This window comes from Ranitomeya imitator, chromosome 2, assembly GCF_032444005.1.
Source record: "Ranitomeya imitator isolate aRanImi1 chromosome 2, aRanImi1.pri, whole genome shotgun sequence".
In the NCBI taxonomy this organism is placed as follows: Eukaryota; Metazoa; Chordata; class Amphibia; order Anura; family Dendrobatidae; genus Ranitomeya; species Ranitomeya imitator.
The window spans coordinates 826041713-826062195 of NC_091283.1; the positions used below are offsets into that span (position 1 = coordinate 826041713).

Consider the following 20483-nt stretch of genomic DNA (forward strand, 5'->3'; position numbering starts at 1 on the left):
TAATGGGTCATTTTCATCTTCATACATGGATATTGTCGGATAGGCCTTGTAAAAACAAACACTTTTACAATTTTGGTTGTTAAAATTTGCAGCCGTTTTTGAGATATTATCACTTTTTTTTTTTCTTTTATTGCTTAGGAGACCGACCACCGCTGCGATCTAGCTGGTAAGCACTGGCAGGATTAGAAGGTAACAGCGCTCCAGCGACCCCAGCCGACTCCAAAACCACGTTTGGAAAGCTCAATAGAAAAAAACGTGCTTGTCTAGCAGCGGTGGTCGGTCTCCAGGGCGAAGATTTGTAAATAAAAAAAACGGCTGAAAAATGTACTAAGCAGTAGAAATTATCCACTTCATATCAAAGGAGATCCGAGAAGATATGAAAAGATAAAAAATGACCTGACAACATGATTCTTCGGTTCACTACAATTACACTGATGTCAAACCTGTAAACTTTTTTCTTTTTTACTATTTTAGTGTCTTAAAAAGTTCAGAACTTTGTAAAAAAAAATTTTTTTTTTGTTTGTGTTGTAATTTTCTGTGACCCATAACTATTACTTTTTGTACATGGAGCTATGTGGCAGCTTATTTTTTGCATGACGAGCTGTAGTTTTTAATGGTACCATTTTGGATTTGACATGACATTTTGCGTCATACTGCATTTCTTGCAGAAGGTGCGTCGAACAAAAACAGCAATTCAGGCTTTTCCATTTTTCTTTTTTTTTTTTAACAAAGTTTTACAACAACATCAGCAAACATCTGTATTGCACTTTTCTCACAATAAACTCCACTGTAAAGGTTAAATATTTTCATTTTTTGATAGATTAGACTATTTTGGGCAGGTAATACCAAATAAGTTTATTTTTTTAATTTTTTAACGCTTCTTTGATTTTAGTTGGGGAAAATGAGGTGTTTCAAATTTTTTATTTTTTTTATTTTTGAAGTTTGTTTTTTTAAAATGCCTATAGGGCACGTAAACTGGTGATCATTTGATTGCTTGTTCTATATACTCCAATACCACGACTAGAAAGGTCTTCATGATATACTCTTTGACTTTGTGTATATAGAGCATAAAAAGACAAATACAGTAGATGACATTTTCTTCTTTTCCGCTGAGCAGTGTTGCCCCATGTCCTAGATTTCTAAGGACACCTCCAAAAGGAGTTTCTGTAAACCCCTCCAAAATCTGGGTGTTCATGATGCTTAGCCAGTGCCTTCTATGTAGGTGATCGGTGCTGTTGGCGTTACATTGACGATCTTTTGCCAGGTTTCATGCAATACTTCCTTTTCTAATTATTAAGACAGGTGCACATGACCCACTGACACTTGGCATACAGCTCCAGATGTGGAAGACAGAGGCACTGAGTCACTCAGGTTGTCCATCTTTAGGGACTTTTTTGTTTACATAAATGCATGTATTTTGGGTTAAAAAATTGCTTTTTGCAATAGGGTTTCATTAATAATTTGATTTTAATTAATTCTTTCTTTTCCTGCACATTCCACTTTGATGTGGTCTGTGGTGATAAATCAGATGAAACATTTACAATCTCTCCTGTCAGATCGTCAAAATAAACTCACTGATGAATCCTCAGTTCACTCATTCTGCACCTGGCAATGCAATAGACAGTTGAACCCAGAAGGCAAATGATGCAAAATTCTTAATGACACCCAACTGCAACAATTATTTTTTTGCCTAAAATTTTAGTTTAAAAAAATGACCCTGAAAGTTGTAGACCCTCTATAACCCCCAATCTGCAACCGCATAATTGTCAATGCAACTGCTTTTCTACAGCAATGTTGAGGTTTAAGCCTTCCTGTTAAACGGGGTGAAGGAGGTTATAAAGTCAAATTTTTTTTTTATATATTACCGCACTAATTTTTGAGGTCCATGAGGATTTGGTTGCAACAATCCCATCGCTGTAAAATAATCACTTTTTTTGAACCTTTGACTACAATGAAACAATGAGCACTTAACATATAAACTCCCAGATCTGTAATAAGATTCTGCGAGATGTTACAAAATGATTTTTCAGATGAATTTACTCCAAAAGTCATGCGCTTAAAAAGCCGGCTAAGTGACCTTTTATTTGGCACAGCTTTTCTCCTCTGCAAACGCTTTAAGTAAATTGATATACAATGGCCGTGCTGGGAGCGCGTAGCACAATCCGTGCCATGCAATCTGTGTAAATGACTGCTAATATATTAAGCGGCCAGCCAACAGGTCTGTGCCAACTCTGACATGCAACAGAAACCTACAGCGAAAATCTGGCATCGGTGGAACACAGCGCAGGGCTCATGGAGGAAACTGCAGAAATATGGAACAATAGCAATATTAGAGCAGTTTTCTAACAGTAGCAAAGCAATATTTTTTTCTTAGATGCAGCGCCACTCATCATTACAGGCAGTTTCTGGTACTTTATATTCACAGAAAATTGCTCAATCATATACATATTTCCCCTCTGGGAAATTATGTACCATACTTAACATAGTATAACGTGTGGTCTGATCATACCAGAAAAATAAAGATGTCCTTGACCATGGTACTTATAAAAAACAACAATTTTATTAGGATATGATTTATAAAACCAACATATATCAGAATAAATAAAGGGATACTGGACCATACAAAATGAGGGACAAAACTGCCATAGGCAGTGGCGTCCCGAAGAAGCAGTGTGAAACGCGCGTCGGGGCAGAGGGACGCCGAGGACTTCACCCTTGTGGCCGACTCTAAGGTAGCCTTGTCACTCTCACACAATACCAGTTTGTTCCAGGGTCGAGAAAGTATAAATTTGAGGATTAGTGTTATTTATCTCCTTAGTGCAGAGTAATGTATGTTATCCGGGAGAATTAGAAATTGCTTACCTCTGTATATTGTACTGGAACATTTGGTATATAATGTTTTTTCAACACATATATTACATATCTTAATAGCTAGGTATTATGACATGCATTCTTATAAGATATATACCAAGTATTTGCATGTGAGGTTGGCCCAGGTTTAGGATGTAGCCTACGGCAGTTTTGTCCCTCGTTTTGTATGGTCCAGTATCCCTTTATTTATTCTGATATATGTTGGTTTTATAAATCATATCCTAATAAAATTGTTGTACCATGGTCAAGGTCATCTTTATTTTTCTGGTATGATCAGACCACACGTTATACTGTTTCTGGTACTGCAGTATTAGGGTACGTTCACACAGGACTTTTTTGCTGCGTTTTTTTATGCTAATTTTCAGCTGCTTTTTACAGTACCAGCAAAGCTTATGAGAATTCAGAAATCTCATGCACACATTGTTTTTTTGCTTGATCAGTATTTTGTGCTTTGCTGCGTTTTTTGGACATAGAGCATGTCACTTCTTACAGCGTTTTTGCTGCGTTTTTTCACCCATTGACTTGAATGGGTGTTGAAAAAAAACGCAGCAAAAACGCAGGTATCATTATTTGCTGCGTTTTTGCTGCTGAAAATCCAAGGACATTAGCCTGGACAACGAGAAAAAAAACCACACCAAATACGCAACAAAAAACGCACCTAAACCTGCGTTTTTGACGCAGCTTCTTTCCTGCCCAGAAGATCAGGTTTTGCTGCAGAAAAAAAAGCAGCAAAAACGCCCTGTGTGAACTTACCCTTAAAGTCAAGAAGGCTGAGCTCTAATAACAGACATGGAAATCAAAAAGGTGGATATATCTTTTAAAGATGTTTAAAAAACAATGTCTGATTTGTTTTTTTCTCTCCAAAGACCAGAACTCAGGTTTTGTGTGTTATTAACATGATATAAAACACCTCCTGAAGTAAATTATTTCCTAAAACTGCTTGGCTTTACGTAAATTCACGTGTTTGATATGAAAAAGCGCAAGACCCAAAACTAAGAAAATAAAAGAAACTTGTTAAGAAAACAACTACAAAATGGAAGACTGTGATAAGACATGATTAATGGCTTCCATTGTTAGTTTGAAAGAAAGAACAGCAAACTAACCTGTCATTATGTAGGAATTAGACTCATTTGTCCCTGGCTTGTCAAGGCAAACTAGAAACACTAATATCACCAAGCACAAGCAGTCTAAAAGGTAAGGAGGAAACGGAGAGGGATAAAGTCAGAGCTGTTCAGGCCGGTAGTATAGATGGATCCATTGCTGTGATTAGAAACCAGTGGATGCCGTACCTGCTGGTTATTGCAGCTGACAGAGGAAAATACGAGAGTAGTTTCCAGCACAATCAACTAGATAAAAACTAGAAGTTTATTGATTCAAGATAAAAGTGAAAAATCTCAAAACCTGGCGCGTTTCTGGCATACTAAGACGCCCTTAATGATAGGAGTCTAAAAGGTGCAAAACTATTCCCAAAGCGAAGAACTTGGCATCCCGGTTACAATAGTTTAGAATGTCATCAAGAAGTTTGCTACTTAGTCAAGAACCTTCTAGAATGCGGCAAAAATTGGAAAATTGATGCGAGAATGCTATGAAAGTTGATTCAAATTGTTGAAAAGAAACCGTAAAGAAAACATCTAAAGAACTTTATGTTAGGCGGCAGATATCTCTGGAGTAATGGTTTAATTCCATATCATACGCAGAACCCCGAACAAACGAGGATAAAGAAAGGCGTAAAAAAAAGTAACTAAACTGCAAAAAGTTACATAAGGCTACTTTCACACTAGCGTCGGATTTGGCCCGTCGCAGTGCGTCGGGCCGAGATTCCGACGCTAGCGTTTGATGCACCGCACAACGGGTGCAGCGGATGCATTTCTCCGGCGCATCCGCTGCCCCATTGTGAGGTGCGGGGAGGTGGGGGCGGAGTTCTGGCCGCGCATGCGCGGTCGGAAACAGCGGTCCGTCGGCAGCAAAATACGTTATATTTAACGTTTTTTGCTCCCGGCGGTTCTCCACAACACGGCGCAACCGTCGCACGACGGTTGCGACGTGTGTCAATACGTCGCAATGCGTCGGTAATGTTACTCTATGGGGCAAAAACGCATCCTGCAAACAACTTTGCAGGATGCGTTTTTTCCACTAAATGACGCATTGCGACGTATTAAAAACAATGCCAGTGTGAAAGTAGCCTAAGTCATCCACAATCCTTCCGGGAATATATTCCATGGACAGATGACGCCAAGCTACAGCTCCTTGACAATGTACCATATACTATCTTATTTTTCATTCCTTCAATGGCACCAATATTGTTGACCACAACCAGTAGCTACAACTGTATATGTCAGTAAATTAAAGTAAAATACAAAAGAAAAGAATAAAAATTAAAAAATCCTTTAGGAATACATAAAAAATATATATTGCGAAATTGAAAAGCAAAATAGTAAAAAAAAAAAAGCAAAAACACAATGATTAGTTTCTAATTCAGGATGCCATACTACAGACAAATCTGTTATCCCCACAACAGTAATAACCAATACAATAAATGTAAGACATCATTTATAAGTTAGGGATAAATAGATTAATAGAAAATGTGTAACAACGTTTCCTGGGGCCTTTTTTTAGCTGCAGAGGGGAAAAAATTCATATATATTCTGTGAATTAAAAAAAATGTAAAAAAAAAAAACAGTAGAAAAAGCAAAAACACAATAATTAATTTCCAATTCACAATGACATACTAAAAATAAATGTGTTATCCCCAGAACTATAATGACAAGTACAATAAATGTGAAACATCATTTATAAGTTGGGCATCAATACAAAATATGTAATAATGTTTTTTGGCGCATTTAGTTTTCTTTAGGCATTAAAAAAATAATAATGAAACGTACCTGTTGATTCAGGTGATTTTTTAAGAAAAATCTGTCATGTGTTAACTATATTTCTGCCCATTTTTCACCAATTCTCAACCGTCTTTAATTTTCACTTCTCTCTGAGCTAGTGGGTAGAGACTACCTGCTAGGACATTTTCCATAAAGAGCACACCCAGACATGTGGGATTCCTGCTCTCCTGTCTCTATGTAGCATATGTTAAGAAGCAGCAACAGCTGTATTGAGGGCATTATGCTGCAGAACTGAGCAGTGTAGCTGCGCATCCTTATATTCATTTATATTGTTTGTATATGTGTTTAGGTCGTTGATATAACAGTATCCATTTAATTAAGCAACGTTACACGGCGACTGCAGTTCAACATTTTTTTTTTGCTTGTTTTCAGGAACCAAGATTTGCACACAGTGTGAAATTGAACAAAAATCTGAAACCATGAGGGTTCAATATTGTGCAAGTGATTTTGGTGAGTAACGCCCCTATAGCACAGTACAGTAACTCTAATCGATGGCTGCAAAGAGACCCAACTGTAAATAATTGACTTACTTGGCCAAAGTGTGAATTTCATGTAAGAATCAGCATATTGTGAATATTCAGCCTTTTCTTTCTGAAGTCCAATTGCTGCAACACAAAAAACATAATTAGTCACCTGAAGAAAGTAACCAAAGCAATGGAGGATTTAGAAGTAATAAGAATGAGCTAATTAGATAGTGACACTTTAGAGACCAATTAAAATCATAGAATAACAATATATATTAATAAGAAATGCAGAACAAGCAAAGCTGCAGTATAAAGCATAGAGGAGAAACAGGACTACGCCACTGATCAAACAGGGGGTACATATTATTTTACCTTGATTAAGGCCATGTGCACACATTCAGGTTTTTTCACGTTTTTTTCGCTAAAAACACTATAAAAACTCATTAAAAACGCATACATTATGCATTCTATCATTTAGAATGTATTCTGCATGTTTTGTGCACATCGCGGTAAAAAAATGAGCATGTTCATTATTTTTGCGGATTTTCTGCATTTTGCCCGCAATTCTATGCAATTGGGAAAAAATGCTCAAAAAACGCGTCAAAAACGTCAGAAATGTCCGTTTTTTGTCAGGAAAATTTCTGCAAGAAATCCTGACGTGTGCACATACCCTAAAAGTATTTTTTTATTTAGTTCACAGTTTAGCGTCTTTCTATCTTTGCTGTGTTATAAATAAGTTCTGTTACTTTTTTTTTCAATACCATCTAGTGGAGCTGCAGATAACACAGGATCCACCATTCACAATAGGTGATGTCACAGCTCACCTCCTCCTCCTGTATAATGACTGATAACACCTATATATACAGTAGATAACCCAATATCCACCATTCACAATAGGTGATGTCACAGCTCACTTCCTCCTCCTGTATAATGACTGATAACACCTCTATATACAGTAGATAACACAGGATCCACCATTCACAATAGGTGATGTCACAGCTCACTTCCTCCTCCTGTATAATGACTGATAACACCTCTATATACATTAGATAACACAGGATCCACCATTCACAATAGGTGATATCACAGCTCACCTCCTCTTCCTGTACAATGACTGATAACACCTCTATATACAGTAGATAACACAGGATCCACCATTCACAATAGGTGACGTCACAGCTCACCTCCTCCTCCTCCTGTACAATGACTGAGAACACCTCTATATACAGTATATAACACAGGATCCACTATTCACAATAGGTGATATCACAGCTCACCTCCCCTCCTGTACAATGACTGATAACACCTCTATATACAGTAGATAACACAGGATCCACCATTCACAATAGGTGATGTCACAACCCACGTCCTCCTCCTCCTGTACAATGACTGATAACACCTCTATATACAGTAGATAACACAGGATCCACCATTCACAATAGATTATGTCACAGCTCACCTCCTCATTCTGTATAATGACTGATAACACCTCTATATACAGTAGATAACACAGGATCCACCATTCACAATAGGTGATGTCACAGCTCACCTCCTCCTCCTCCTCCTGTACAATGAATAACACCTCTATATACAGTAGATAACACGGGATCCACCATTCACAATAGGTGATGTCACAACCCACCTCCTCCTCCTCCTCCTGTACAATGAATAACACCTCTATATACAGTAGATAACACAGGATCCACCATTCACAATAGGTGATGTCACAGCTCACCTCCTCCTCCTGTACAATGACTGATAACACCTCTATATACAGTAGATAACACAGGATCCACCATTCACAATAGGTGATGTCACAGCTCACCTCCTCCTCCTGTACTATGACTGATAACACCTCTATATACAGTAGATAACACGGGATCCACCATTCACAATAGGTGATGTCACAACCCACCTCCTCCTCCTCCTGTACAATGGCTGATAACACCTCTATATACAGTAGATAACACAGGATCCACCATTCACAATAGGTGATGTCACAGCTCACCTCCTCCTCCTGTACAATGACTGATAACACCTCTATATACAGTAGATAACACAGGATCCACCATTCACAATAGGTGATGTCACAGCTCACCTCCTCCTCCTGTACAATGACTGATAACACCTCTATATACAGTAGATAACTAAGGATCCACCATTCACAATAGGTGATGTCACAGCTCACCTCCTCCTCCTGTGCAATGGCTGATAACACCTCTATATACAGTAGATAACACAGGATCCACCATTCACAATAGGTGATGTCACAGCTCACCTCCTCCTCCTGTGCAATGGCTGATAACACCTCTATATACAGTAGATAACACAGGATCCACCATTCACAATAGGTGATGTCACAGCTCACCTCCTCCTCCTGTACAATGACTGATAACACCTCTATATACAGTAGATAACTAAGGATCCACCATTCACAATAGGTGATGTCACAACCCACCTCCTCCTCCTCCTGTACAATGGCTGATAACACCTCTATATACAGTAGATAACACAGGATCCACCATTCACAATAGGTGATGTCACAGCTCACCTCCTCCTCCTGTACAATGACTGATAACACCTCTATATACAGTAGATAACACAGGATCCACCATTCACAATAGGTGATGTCACAGCTCACCTCCTCCTCCTGTACAATGACTGATAACACCTCTATATACAGTAGATAACTAAGGATCCACCATTCACAATAGGTGATGTCACAGCTCACCTCCTCCTCCTGTGCAATGGCTGATAACACCTCTATATACAGTAGATAACACAGGATCCACCATTCACAATAGGTGATGTCACAGCTCACCTCCTCCTCCTGTACAATGACTGATAACACCTCTATATACAGTAGATAACTAAGGATCCACCATTCACAATAGGTGATGTCACAGCTCACCTCCTCCTCCTGTACAATGACTGATAACACCTCTATATACAGTAGATAACTAGGATCCACCATTCACAATAGGTGATGTCACAACCCACCTCCTCCTCCTCCTGTACAATGGCTGATAACACCTCTATATACAGTAGATAACAGAGGATCCACCATTCACAATAGGTGATGTCACAGCTCACCTCCTCCTCCTGTACAATGACTGATAACACCTCTATATACAGTAGATAACACAGGATCCACCATTCACAATAGGTGATGTCACAGCTCACCTCCTCCTCCTGTACAATGACTGATAACACCTTTATATACAGTAGATAACTAAGGATCCACCATTCACAATAGGTGATGTCACAGCTCACCTCCTCCTCCTGTGCAATGGCTGATAACACCTCTATATACAGTAGATAACACAGGATCCACCATTCTCAATAGGTGATGTCACAGCTCACCTCCTCCTCCTGTACAATGACTGATAACACCTCTATATACAGTAGATAACTAAGGATCCACCATTCACAATAGGTGATGTCACAGCTCACCTCCTCCTCCTGTACAATGACTGATAACACCTCTATAGACAGTAGATAACACAGGATCCACCATTCACAATTTGTGATGTACTACTGGGAGTGTCGCTCTTATCCCAAGTTAAAACTGCTTTTGGTGCAGATACCAGTTTAATATGTTCACTAACTATTTTGATTCTTCTGATATGTAACCTGTCATTTCCTTTTATCACTGGACAGTTTATGTTCACCATTATTCTGCCAGAACAATAAGTGCTGGAGCTTCCTTTGCCTTTCTTCTCAGCATGCATTGCACATGCCATGGTCCAATGGCTTACCTGTTCTGAACAAAAAGCTTTCCTCTCTATTATGACTTTGTGTCATTTGACACTCAGGGGAGCAGGAACAGAAAATATTCCATTAGAGGGATAGTCCTCCAAATTGTCTAATGTAAAATTAGACAATATACATGGCAAATAAAAGAATTGAAAATATCACTGAAAGTAGATGACATATGTGATCTTTGGGGGTGATCTTTTGTAGTGGTTCCTTTGTCCACTGATACCTGCAGGGTCATGTGCATGATTGTCAGGTGTCATTCACCTTTCTAGTTCATTAGAATCAGGCAAGTGCATGATACCTGTTTGATACCTACCTGCAACCCAACAGGCAGCCATAGACGTGACGTCACTGGCCACACAACACTTGTGCATGTGATTTGGCAAATATCAGTAGACATGACATCATTGACCCCCAGTCACGTCCAGATGAACAGAAATAGATCCTTAATAAAGCACCAAATCCATTTCAATACCACTATGACAAAATCCTACCTTCCTGTAGTCACTATCGGAAAAGGGTTTATAAAAACTTACCATACTCTATTTTTTTTTATCAAGCTTAAAGGGAATCTGTCAACAGGTTTTTGGTATGTAATCTGAGGGCAGCATGAGGTAGGGACTGAGACGCTGATTTCAGCGATGTGTCACTTATTAGGCAGTGTGCTGTTGTTCCAATACAATGAGTGTATTATCAGCAGGAGATTATCATTACAGGACTACAGCTCACGTGCCTCCTGGTCCAACTCCGCCCCCATCACTGATTAGCAGCTTACTATCAATATACAGTGTACACAGAAAGCAGCCAATCAGGGGTGTGGGCGGAGTTAGCTTTCTCAGCTCTGCTACGGGGTACAGCTAAAATCTCTGATTGTATCACAACTGCTGCAGCCAGTAAACTAAGTGAAATGTCACTGGAATCAGGGTCTCTTCTCCTCCATTATGCTGCTCTCAGTTGAAATGGCAAAAAGCCAGTGACAAATTCCCTTTAAATGAAACCCTTGCCTTTTTCCTATCCACAGGTATTATTTTATAGAGCCGGAGGAGCGAAGCAGATTGATATAGTTTTTTTTTTAGAATTTGGAAAGTCTACATACTTATTATTTCAGCCTCACCCAATGCAGAACATGGAGTTTTCAGACGGAGTTTTCTTTATTCTCACCTAGGGTTAAACTTTCAGTCTTTAGGTAGTTCTTGCTTTGGAAATATGTTTGTTGTTTTCTTTTAATTGCTCCATAATTCTTCTGATATAAAAATCTCCTATTTATTTAATCAGTCTCACATCCTCTCCAAAGACCACTATCCGAAAATCTAAAGCAAATATACAGAATTTTTTATTCCAGGGCGGTTTTGGTTTTCATTTTGCGATTTGTTTATGTATTGTGAAATGCTGCGGGCGATCGCTGTCTCTGATTAATATGCCCGATAATGTATTTGGTATAAAGGAGATGGAGTTTTCAGGCTCGGTTCATTATGACATTTTGGCAACGAAGGATCAAACAGTTATAATTTTCTTTGTTTCTTGCGATGTAGAACAACCTCATACATTTATGAACAACGAGCATTTGTGTACGTAGTGTAAGCGAAATAACGGGTCCCGGGGGTCGAGTCTAGAAGACAACATCGTACTTTCATTGACCACAACAGTTTATGAAAGTGCAGAGCAATTCGTAATAAGTGATTTATGTACATACGTAAAGTTATTCGGTAATAAAGATAAATCCAGTAATGTTCTCTTTGATAGTAGTCATTAATTTCACTTGTTGTTCTCCATATGGCCCAGACCTCCATGATGACCGTGTACCACCACACAGTTATAGTGCCCCTCTAGGTCTCCACACAGTAATAGGTTCTCCTTTTCGCCCCATGTAGAAGTCATGTTCTCTTAACAATGTTCCCCTTTTCAGCTCTATACAATAATAATGCCCTTTTTTGCCCCGTACATTAATAATGCCCTTTTCACCTCTATACAATAATAATGCCCCTTTTTTGCCCCCGTACAATAATAATGTCCATTTCAGCTCTATACAATAATAATGCCCCTTTTTGCCCCCGTACAATAATAATGTCCTTTTCAGCTCTATACAATAATAATGCCCCTTTTTGCCCCATACAATAATAATGTCCTTTTCAGCTCTATACAATAATAATGCCCCTTTTTGCCCCCGTACAATAATAATGCCCTTTTCACCACTATACAATAATAATGCCTTTTTTGCCCCATACAATAATAATGTCCTTTTCATCTCTATACAATAATAATGCCCCTTTTTGCCCCCGTATAATAATAATGCCCTTTTCACCTATATACAATAATAATGCCCTTTTTTGCCCCCGTACAATAATAATGTCCTTTTCAGCTCTATACAATAATAATGCCCCTTTTTGCCCCATACAATAATAATATCCTTTTCAGCTCTATACAATAATAATGCCCCTTTTTGCCCCCGTACAATAATAATGCCCTTTTCACCACTATACAATAATAATGCCTTTTTTGCCCCATACAATAATAATGTCCTTTTCACCTCTATACAATAATAATGCCCCTTTTTGCCCCGTACAATAATAATGCCCTTTTCAGCTCTATACAATATCAATGCCCCTTTTTGCCCCCGTACAATAATAATGCCCTTTTCACCTCTGTACAATAATAATGCCCCTTTTGCCCCCATACAATAATAATGCCCTTTTCAGCTCTATACAATAATAATGCCCCTTTTTGCCCCCGTACAATAAAAATGCCCTTTTCACCTGTATACAATAATTATGCCCTTTTCATCGCTATACAATATTAATGCCCTTTGCATTAATAATGCTACTTATTGTATACAGACCATATAATGCCTCCATATAGTGTCCACATAAAACTACATATACAGCCCACCAAATACCACCACATAATGCATATATAATGCCCCCAAACAGTGTCTATATAACACTACATATACTATATTACCCATATAATACCACCTTGAAACCTCTAAGCAATACCGCCATACAGTGTCCATATAACACTACATATACTATACACCCCATATACAGACATGGCCAAAAGTGTTGATACTCTTGAAATTATTCTAGAAAATGAAGTATTTCTCCCAGAAAATAATTGCAAATACATATGTTTTGTTATACCCATGTTTATTTCTGTTGTGTGTATTTGAACACAAAAAAATTGAAGAAAGGGAAAATTGAAAATGATTCCATACAAAATTGTTAACACCTTTCTAAAATTGTGGGTAAATAACTTTGTTTCAGGAATGTCATGCTCGTTCAAACTCACCTGTGGCAAGTAACAGATGTGGGCAATATGAAAATCACAACTGAAGTCAGATAAAAAGGGGAAAAGTTGATTCAATCTTTGCATTGTATTTCTGTGTGTGACACACTAAGCGTGGAGAACAGAAAGAGGAGAAAAGAACTGTCTGAGGACTTGAGAACCAAAATTGTTGAAAAATATCATCAATCTCAATGATCTTGATGTTCCTTTGTCCAAGGTGCACAACATAATCAAGAAGTTTACAACCTATGGAACTGTAGCTAATCTCTCTGGACGTTAATGGCAGAGTAAAATTAATGAAAATGTTGCAATGCAGGATAGTCAGGATGAAAAGCTATGGTAGGAAACCAAGGAGGACACCACTGCTAACACAGAGACATCAAAAGCTAGACTGCAGTTTGCCAAAATGTATGTGAGTAAGCCAAAATCCTTCTGAGAAAGCATCTTGTGGACAGATGAGTCTAAGATAGAGCTTTTTGGTAAAGCACATCATTCTACTGTTTACCAAAAATGAAATGAGGCCTATGAAGAAAAGAACACAGTACCTACAGTCAAATATGGTGGAAGATCAAAGATGTTTTGGAGTTGTTTTTCTGCCTCGTGTTAGAAAGCTGGGCTTGCATCTTAGGCCATGGGTCTTCCAGCAGCAGGACAATGACTCCAAACATACTTGAAGAAGCACCCAGAAATGGATGGAAACAAAGCAGTGGAGTGTTTTGAAGTGGCAGCAATGAGTCCGGATCTAAATCCCATTGATCACTTGTTCAGATATCTTAAAATTGCTGTTGGGAGAAGACGCCTTCAAATATGAGGGACCTGGAGCAGTTTACAAAAGAAGAGTGGTCCAAAATTCCAGTGGAGAGGTGTCAGAAGCTTGTCGATGGTTCTAGGAAGCGATTGATTGCAGTTATTTATTCCAAAGGGTGTGCAACCAAATAATAAATTGAAGGTGTGAACAGGTTTGTCAGGCCCATTTTTTGAGCTCAATCATTTTTTGGGAGAAATACTTAATTTTCTGGAACAATTTCAAGGGTGGCCATCACTGTAATACCACCATGAAATGTCTAAGTAATACCGCCATACAGTGTGCATATACCACTACATATACACCCCATAGCATACCACCGTATAGTGCCTATATAACACCTTCATACACATGTATGACAGGAAAGGGAATTAGTTTGATGATCATGGAAATGACATGGAGGGAAAAGCTCTTCTGTCCATGGTGTCAAAACCTGGTGCCACAATGATGAGGCCATTTAGATCTTTTACATAGGGACCGGTCATTCTTTTACAGAAGAATCCTCCACTACCTTTCCGCAAATTTCATTAACGACTACAAATTTAATGCACTATTAAGACACGCTAGAAAATTCCTCACCAGGCTGTAATTCTCATCACAGAGACACATATAACATAAATATCTCCTGACGGAGTAACATGATACCGTGTTTTTTTCTAATCTTGTCATATCACACGCACCAAGAGAAAAAGTAAGGAAGACCACATTTGTATGTTCCCTATATTAGGAGTATGAATCGATGGGCTTCTATGGGTGCAGTATGACAGCTCTGCGGCTGTAACTTGGTCCTACGCATGAACCTTTGAGGAAATCCTAAGTATCTGTTTCATTTTTCTGCTTGTGTTACTGTTCACAAATCAAAGCAATGGTTCCACTCTATCGTTCCCCGTAATTGCCTTCATTAGTTGAAGCGCGTAGCTTGCTTTCATACAACAGCTGAGGCTCACGCATTTCACGACCCCCCCTTCTCCAGATCACAAATCACTGGTGCATAGTCTGAATAGGGATAGGCTTTAATTAAAATCCATTAACACAATATAAATAAAGGAGTTGTCAGGGTTTACTGACTTGTCTCCTTCTCTCATTCACCCTCTGCATCTGTCTTCCCAAATTGTGTTACTTCATAAATCTCAAAGAGCAACGTGAAGGAAAACAGTTCGGGAGGCCAGGTGACTTTTTGGCAGGAAAGTGAGGAAAAATGGATCTAGTTGAAAAGAAGGTTGCGGGGGTGGGGGTGTTGTATAATGAGTGGATGGTAATAAATATATCTTTTCATTGCACTGTTCATCATTAGCTCTGGACACCTCATTATTTAACCTTCCGAAAGAAAGACTTGCCATTGCGCCATCACCAGAAGATAGTTACCATAGAGCGTGAAGCAGAGAAATCCATCTCTCAACTTGGCAGGAATTAGCTAATTGATCACCAGGTTCTTGGAAATATGTCAACCAAAATGACGGCTTTTTTGCTCTGCTGATGACACAGTATTGTTCAGACCTGTCCAGTGAAAAACAATGTGAAAGAGCGATAAAGGCTAGGTAAAAAAAGGTAGCATTGTCCAAAGATGGTAAATTAAAATATATAGTATTCTTCTGACGTACAATACCGGGTAAAAGTTTGGACACACCATGCTATGCAGGGGCTGACTGGCAAATTTTAGCCTGGGGGGCAAGTACACAGCAGTGGCCCATGAGTAGTGGCCCATCCTTAAAGGGGTTGTCGGATCTTAAAGGGCACCTGTCACCCCGAAAATCGCGGGTGAGGTAAGCCCACCGGCATCAGGGGCTTATCTACAGCATTCTGTAATGCTGTAGATAAGCCCCCGATGTTACCTGAAAAAGGAGAAAAAGACGTTAGATTATACTCACCCAGGGGCGGTCCTGCTGCTGGTCAGGTCGGATGGGCGTCTCCGGTCCGCTGCGGCGCCACCTATCTTCTTTCCATGACGTCCTCTTCTGATCTTCAGCCACGGCTACGGCGCAGGCGTACTTTGCTCTGCCCTGTTGAGGGCAGAGCAAAGTACTGCAGTGCGCAGGCGCCGAGCCTCTGACCTTTCCGGCGCCTGCGCACTGCAGTACTATCCTCTGCCCTCAACAGGGCAGAGCAAAGTACGCCTGCGCCGGAGCCGTGGCTGAAGATCAGAAGAGGACGTCTTGTAATGAAGATGGGAGGCGCCGCAGCGGACCAGAAACGCCTATCCGCCCGAACCAGCAGCGGGACCGCCCCTGGGTAAGTATAATCTAACGTCTTTTTCTCCTTTTTCAGGTAACATCGGGGGCTTATCTACAGCATTACAGAATGCTGTAGATAAGCCCCTGATGCCGGTGGGCTTACCTCACCCGCGAATTTCGGGGTGACAGGTTCCCTTTAAGCTACATGTCTACAGTCACTATGTGTGAATCCTCATATCGTGCGCACTATGCTCTGTGAGGATTCTCCGGTGCCTGCGCCGGGAACAGGTTGTCCTGTGACGGCAAACATGCGAGAGATATATATACATATATATATATATATATATATATAACACACACGCACAGTCCCAATGTATAATTGACACACGCACAGCCCCACTGTATATATAGTGCACACACGCACAATCCCACTGTATAATCACACACACACACACACACAGGGCCGGACAGGGACAAAAAAGCAGCCCTGCCACAAAAAACCCCACCAGTCCACATACTCAAACACTCCCCACCCCCAATCAGTGAATTTTGCTATACTTTGTCCTGCCCTTCAACACTCCTCTTAAAGGCGTTATTTGAAGAGCCACATGTGAATGGCGCCGAAGTGCGCATGATCGACCACAGGTCCATTTACATGGTGCTCTTTAGCCACGTAGCATATTGCCCAGCCACGTAGTTCACGTAGTATATTGCCCAGCTACGCACAGAGCCACGTAGTATACAGCACAGAGCCACGTAGTATACAGCACAGAGCCACGTAGTATACAGCACAGAGCCACGTAGTATACAGCACAGAGCCACGTAGTATACTGCCCAGCCACGTCGCTGTGTAGTATACTCCGTGGCTCTGTGCTGTATACTACGTGGCTGAGCAATATACTACGTGACTGGGCAGTATACTACGTGGCTGGGCAATATACTACGTGGCTGGGCAATATACTACGTGGCTGGGCAGTATGCCCAGTTACGTAGTATACAGCACAATCACGTAGTATATTGGCCAGTCACGTAGTATGCACCATATCCCTGTTAAAAAAAAAAGAATTAAAATAAAAAATAGTTACATACTCACCTCCTGGAGCCTCCGGATCGAAGCGTCCGTTCCCCGATGCTTGGCGCGCCGTCCGGTCTGAAGATTGCATTGCGGTCTCGCGAGAACGTACGTCATCATCTCGCGAGACCGCAATGCATGCAGCGGTCACCGGGACATCGCGCGGAGCGGAAAAGGCCGGTTCCTGATCCGGGAGGGCCACCGGAGGGTGAGTATGTAACTATTTTTTATTTTTTTATTATTTTTAACATTATAATAATAATAATAATCTTTATTTTTTATATAGCGCTAACATATTCCGCAGCGCTTTACAGTTTGCATACATTATCATCACTGTCCCCGATTGGGCTCACAATCTAGAATTCCTATCAGTATGTCTTTGGAATGTGGGAGGAAACCGGAGTACCCGGAGGAAACCCACGCAAACACGGAGAGAACATACAAACTCTTTGCAGATGTTGTCCTGGGTGGGATTAGAACCCAGGACTCCAGCGCTGCAAGGCTGTAGTGCTAACCACTGACATTAGATATTTTTACTATTCATGCTGCATAGGCAGCATGAATAGTAAAAATGTGGTCACACAGGGTTAATAGCAGCGTTAACCGAGTGCGTTACACCGCGGTCAATGCTGCCATTAACCCTGTGTTAGCGCTGACCGGAGGGGAGTATGCGGACGCCAAGCACTGACTGCGGGGAGTAATGAGCGGCCATTTTCTTCCGGACTGTGGCCGTCGCTGATTGGTCGCGGCAGCTATGACAGGCAGCTGGAGAGACCAATCAGCGAATGAATAACCGTGACAGAAAGAAAGGACAGACGGAAGTGACCCTTAGACAAATTATATATATATATACATATTTAAGACAGCATTATACTATGTTATGATGCATACATCACATAAGAGACACTGCGACTGCTGAATATATATCACATTGAAACTACTGTATATACAATATATAGTTGATACTGCGACTGATGTGTATAGTTGTAGTATCACCTATATATTGTATGTGATACTGTGACTGCTGTACATACATTATATAGGTGAAACTGATATATATACATATATATATATACACACTATATAATTGTTGTCTAAGGGTCACTTCCGTCTGTCTGTCTGTCACGGTTATTCATTCGCTGATTGGTCTCGCCAGCTGCCTGTCATGGCTGCCGCGACCAATCAGCGACGGGCACAGTCCTTACTCCCCACAGTCAGTGCCTGTCGCCCGCATACTCCCCTCCGGTCACCGCTAACACAGGGTTAATGCCGGCAGTAACGGATGGCGTTATGCCGCGGGTAACGCACTCCGTTACCGCTGCTATTAACCCTGTGTGTCCCCAACTTTTTACTATTGACGCTGCCTATGCGGCATCAATAGTAAAAAATGTAATGTTAAAAATAATAATAAAAAAACCTGCTATACTCACCCTCCGTAGTCGCTCGCGCCGGCCGCCTTCCGTTGCAGGTTCCGGTGGCAAAGATGGTATGGGAGAAGGACCTGCTATGACATCACGGTCATGTGACTGCGACGTCATCACAGGCCCTGCGCTCATACCAACCCTGGGACCGGAAGCTGCCGTGGACTACAAGGGGCCCTCGGAAAGGTGAGTATATGTTTATTTTTTAACCTGTGACAAAACTGCCTGGGTAATATACTACGTCACTGTGCAATATACTACGCGGCTCTGTGCTGTATACTACGTGGCTGGGCAATATACTACGTCACTGTGCAATATACTACGCGGCTCTGTGCTGTATACTACGTCACTGTGCAATATACTACGCGGCTCTGTGCTGTATACTACGTGGCTGGGCAATATACTACGTGGACATGCATATTCTAGAATACCCGATGAGTTAGAATCGGGCCACCATCTAGTGCGTGTGTGTGTGTGTGTGTGTGTGTGTATATACATAGATATATACTGCGACTATACACAGCAGTGTCGCCTATATAACGTATATGCAGTAGTCTACATATTATACAGGTGATACTGCAAATGTTGGATACACATTATATAGGCGATACTGCTACTGCTGTATATGATAGTATCACCTATATAGTGTATATACAGCAGTCTATATACATTATATAGGCAATACTGCTACTGGTGTGTATATACATTATATATAGGTGATACTGCTGTGTATATATGTATATGTGTGTATATATACACACGCACACACACCAGTATCGCCTATATAACGATATACAGTATATACACAGCAGTATCACCTATATAATGTATATACACATCAGTAGCAGTATTGCCTATATATAGACTGCTGTATATACATTATATAGGTGATATTGTGATTATATACAGCAGTAGCAGCCAGTATCACCTATATAATGTATATATAGCAGTCTGTATCTTATATATGTGGGCAATACTGCTACTGATGTGTATATACGTTATATAGGTGATACTGCTGTGTATACAGTGGTGTGATATATACACACACACACACACCCCAGTGTCACCTATATAAGGTATATACGCATCAGTAGCAGAGTGTCACCTATATAACATATAGACTGCTATACGTACATTACATAGGTGGTATAGTGATTATATACAGCAGTATCACCTAAATAATGTATATATAGCAGTCTATACACATTATATAGGTGCAACTGCTGTATATAATCACTGTACCACCTATATAATTTACGTATAGCAGTCTATATGTTATATAGGCAATACTGCTACTGATGTATATATGTTATATAGATGATACTGCTGTTGTGTATACATGTACATATATATATATATACATATATATACAGTGGGGCAAAAAAGTATTTAGTCAGTCAGCAATAGTGCAAGTTCCACCACTTAAAAAGATGAGAGGCGTCTGTAATTTACATCATAGGTAGACCTCAACTATGGGAGACAAACTGAGAAAAAAAATCCAGAAAATCACATTGTCTGTTTTTTTAACATTTTATTTGCATATTATGGTGGAAAATAAGTATTTGGTCAGAAACAAACAATCAAGATTTCTGGCTCTCACAGACCTGTAACTTCTTCTTTAAGAGTCTCCTCTTTCCTCCACTCATTACCTGTAGTAATGGCACCTGTGTAAATTTGTTATCAGTATAAAAAGACACCTGTGCACACCCTCAAACAGTCTGACTCCAAACTCCACTATGGTGAA

At 40.2% G+C, this 20483-nt stretch overlaps 1 protein-coding gene across 1 annotated transcript in view; it reads left to right on the plus strand.

Moving 5' to 3' along the window:
• The window catches only part of SFRP5 (secreted frizzled related protein 5), a 93463-nt gene that overhangs the window by 44294 nt on the left and 28686 nt on the right, over positions 1-20483 (plus strand). The window contains exon 2 of the mRNA XM_069754020.1: positions 6138-6215. Within this exon, the coding sequence (XP_069610121.1) occupies positions 6138-6215 (78 nt within the window). The remainder of the gene's footprint in view (positions 1-6137; positions 6216-20483) is intronic.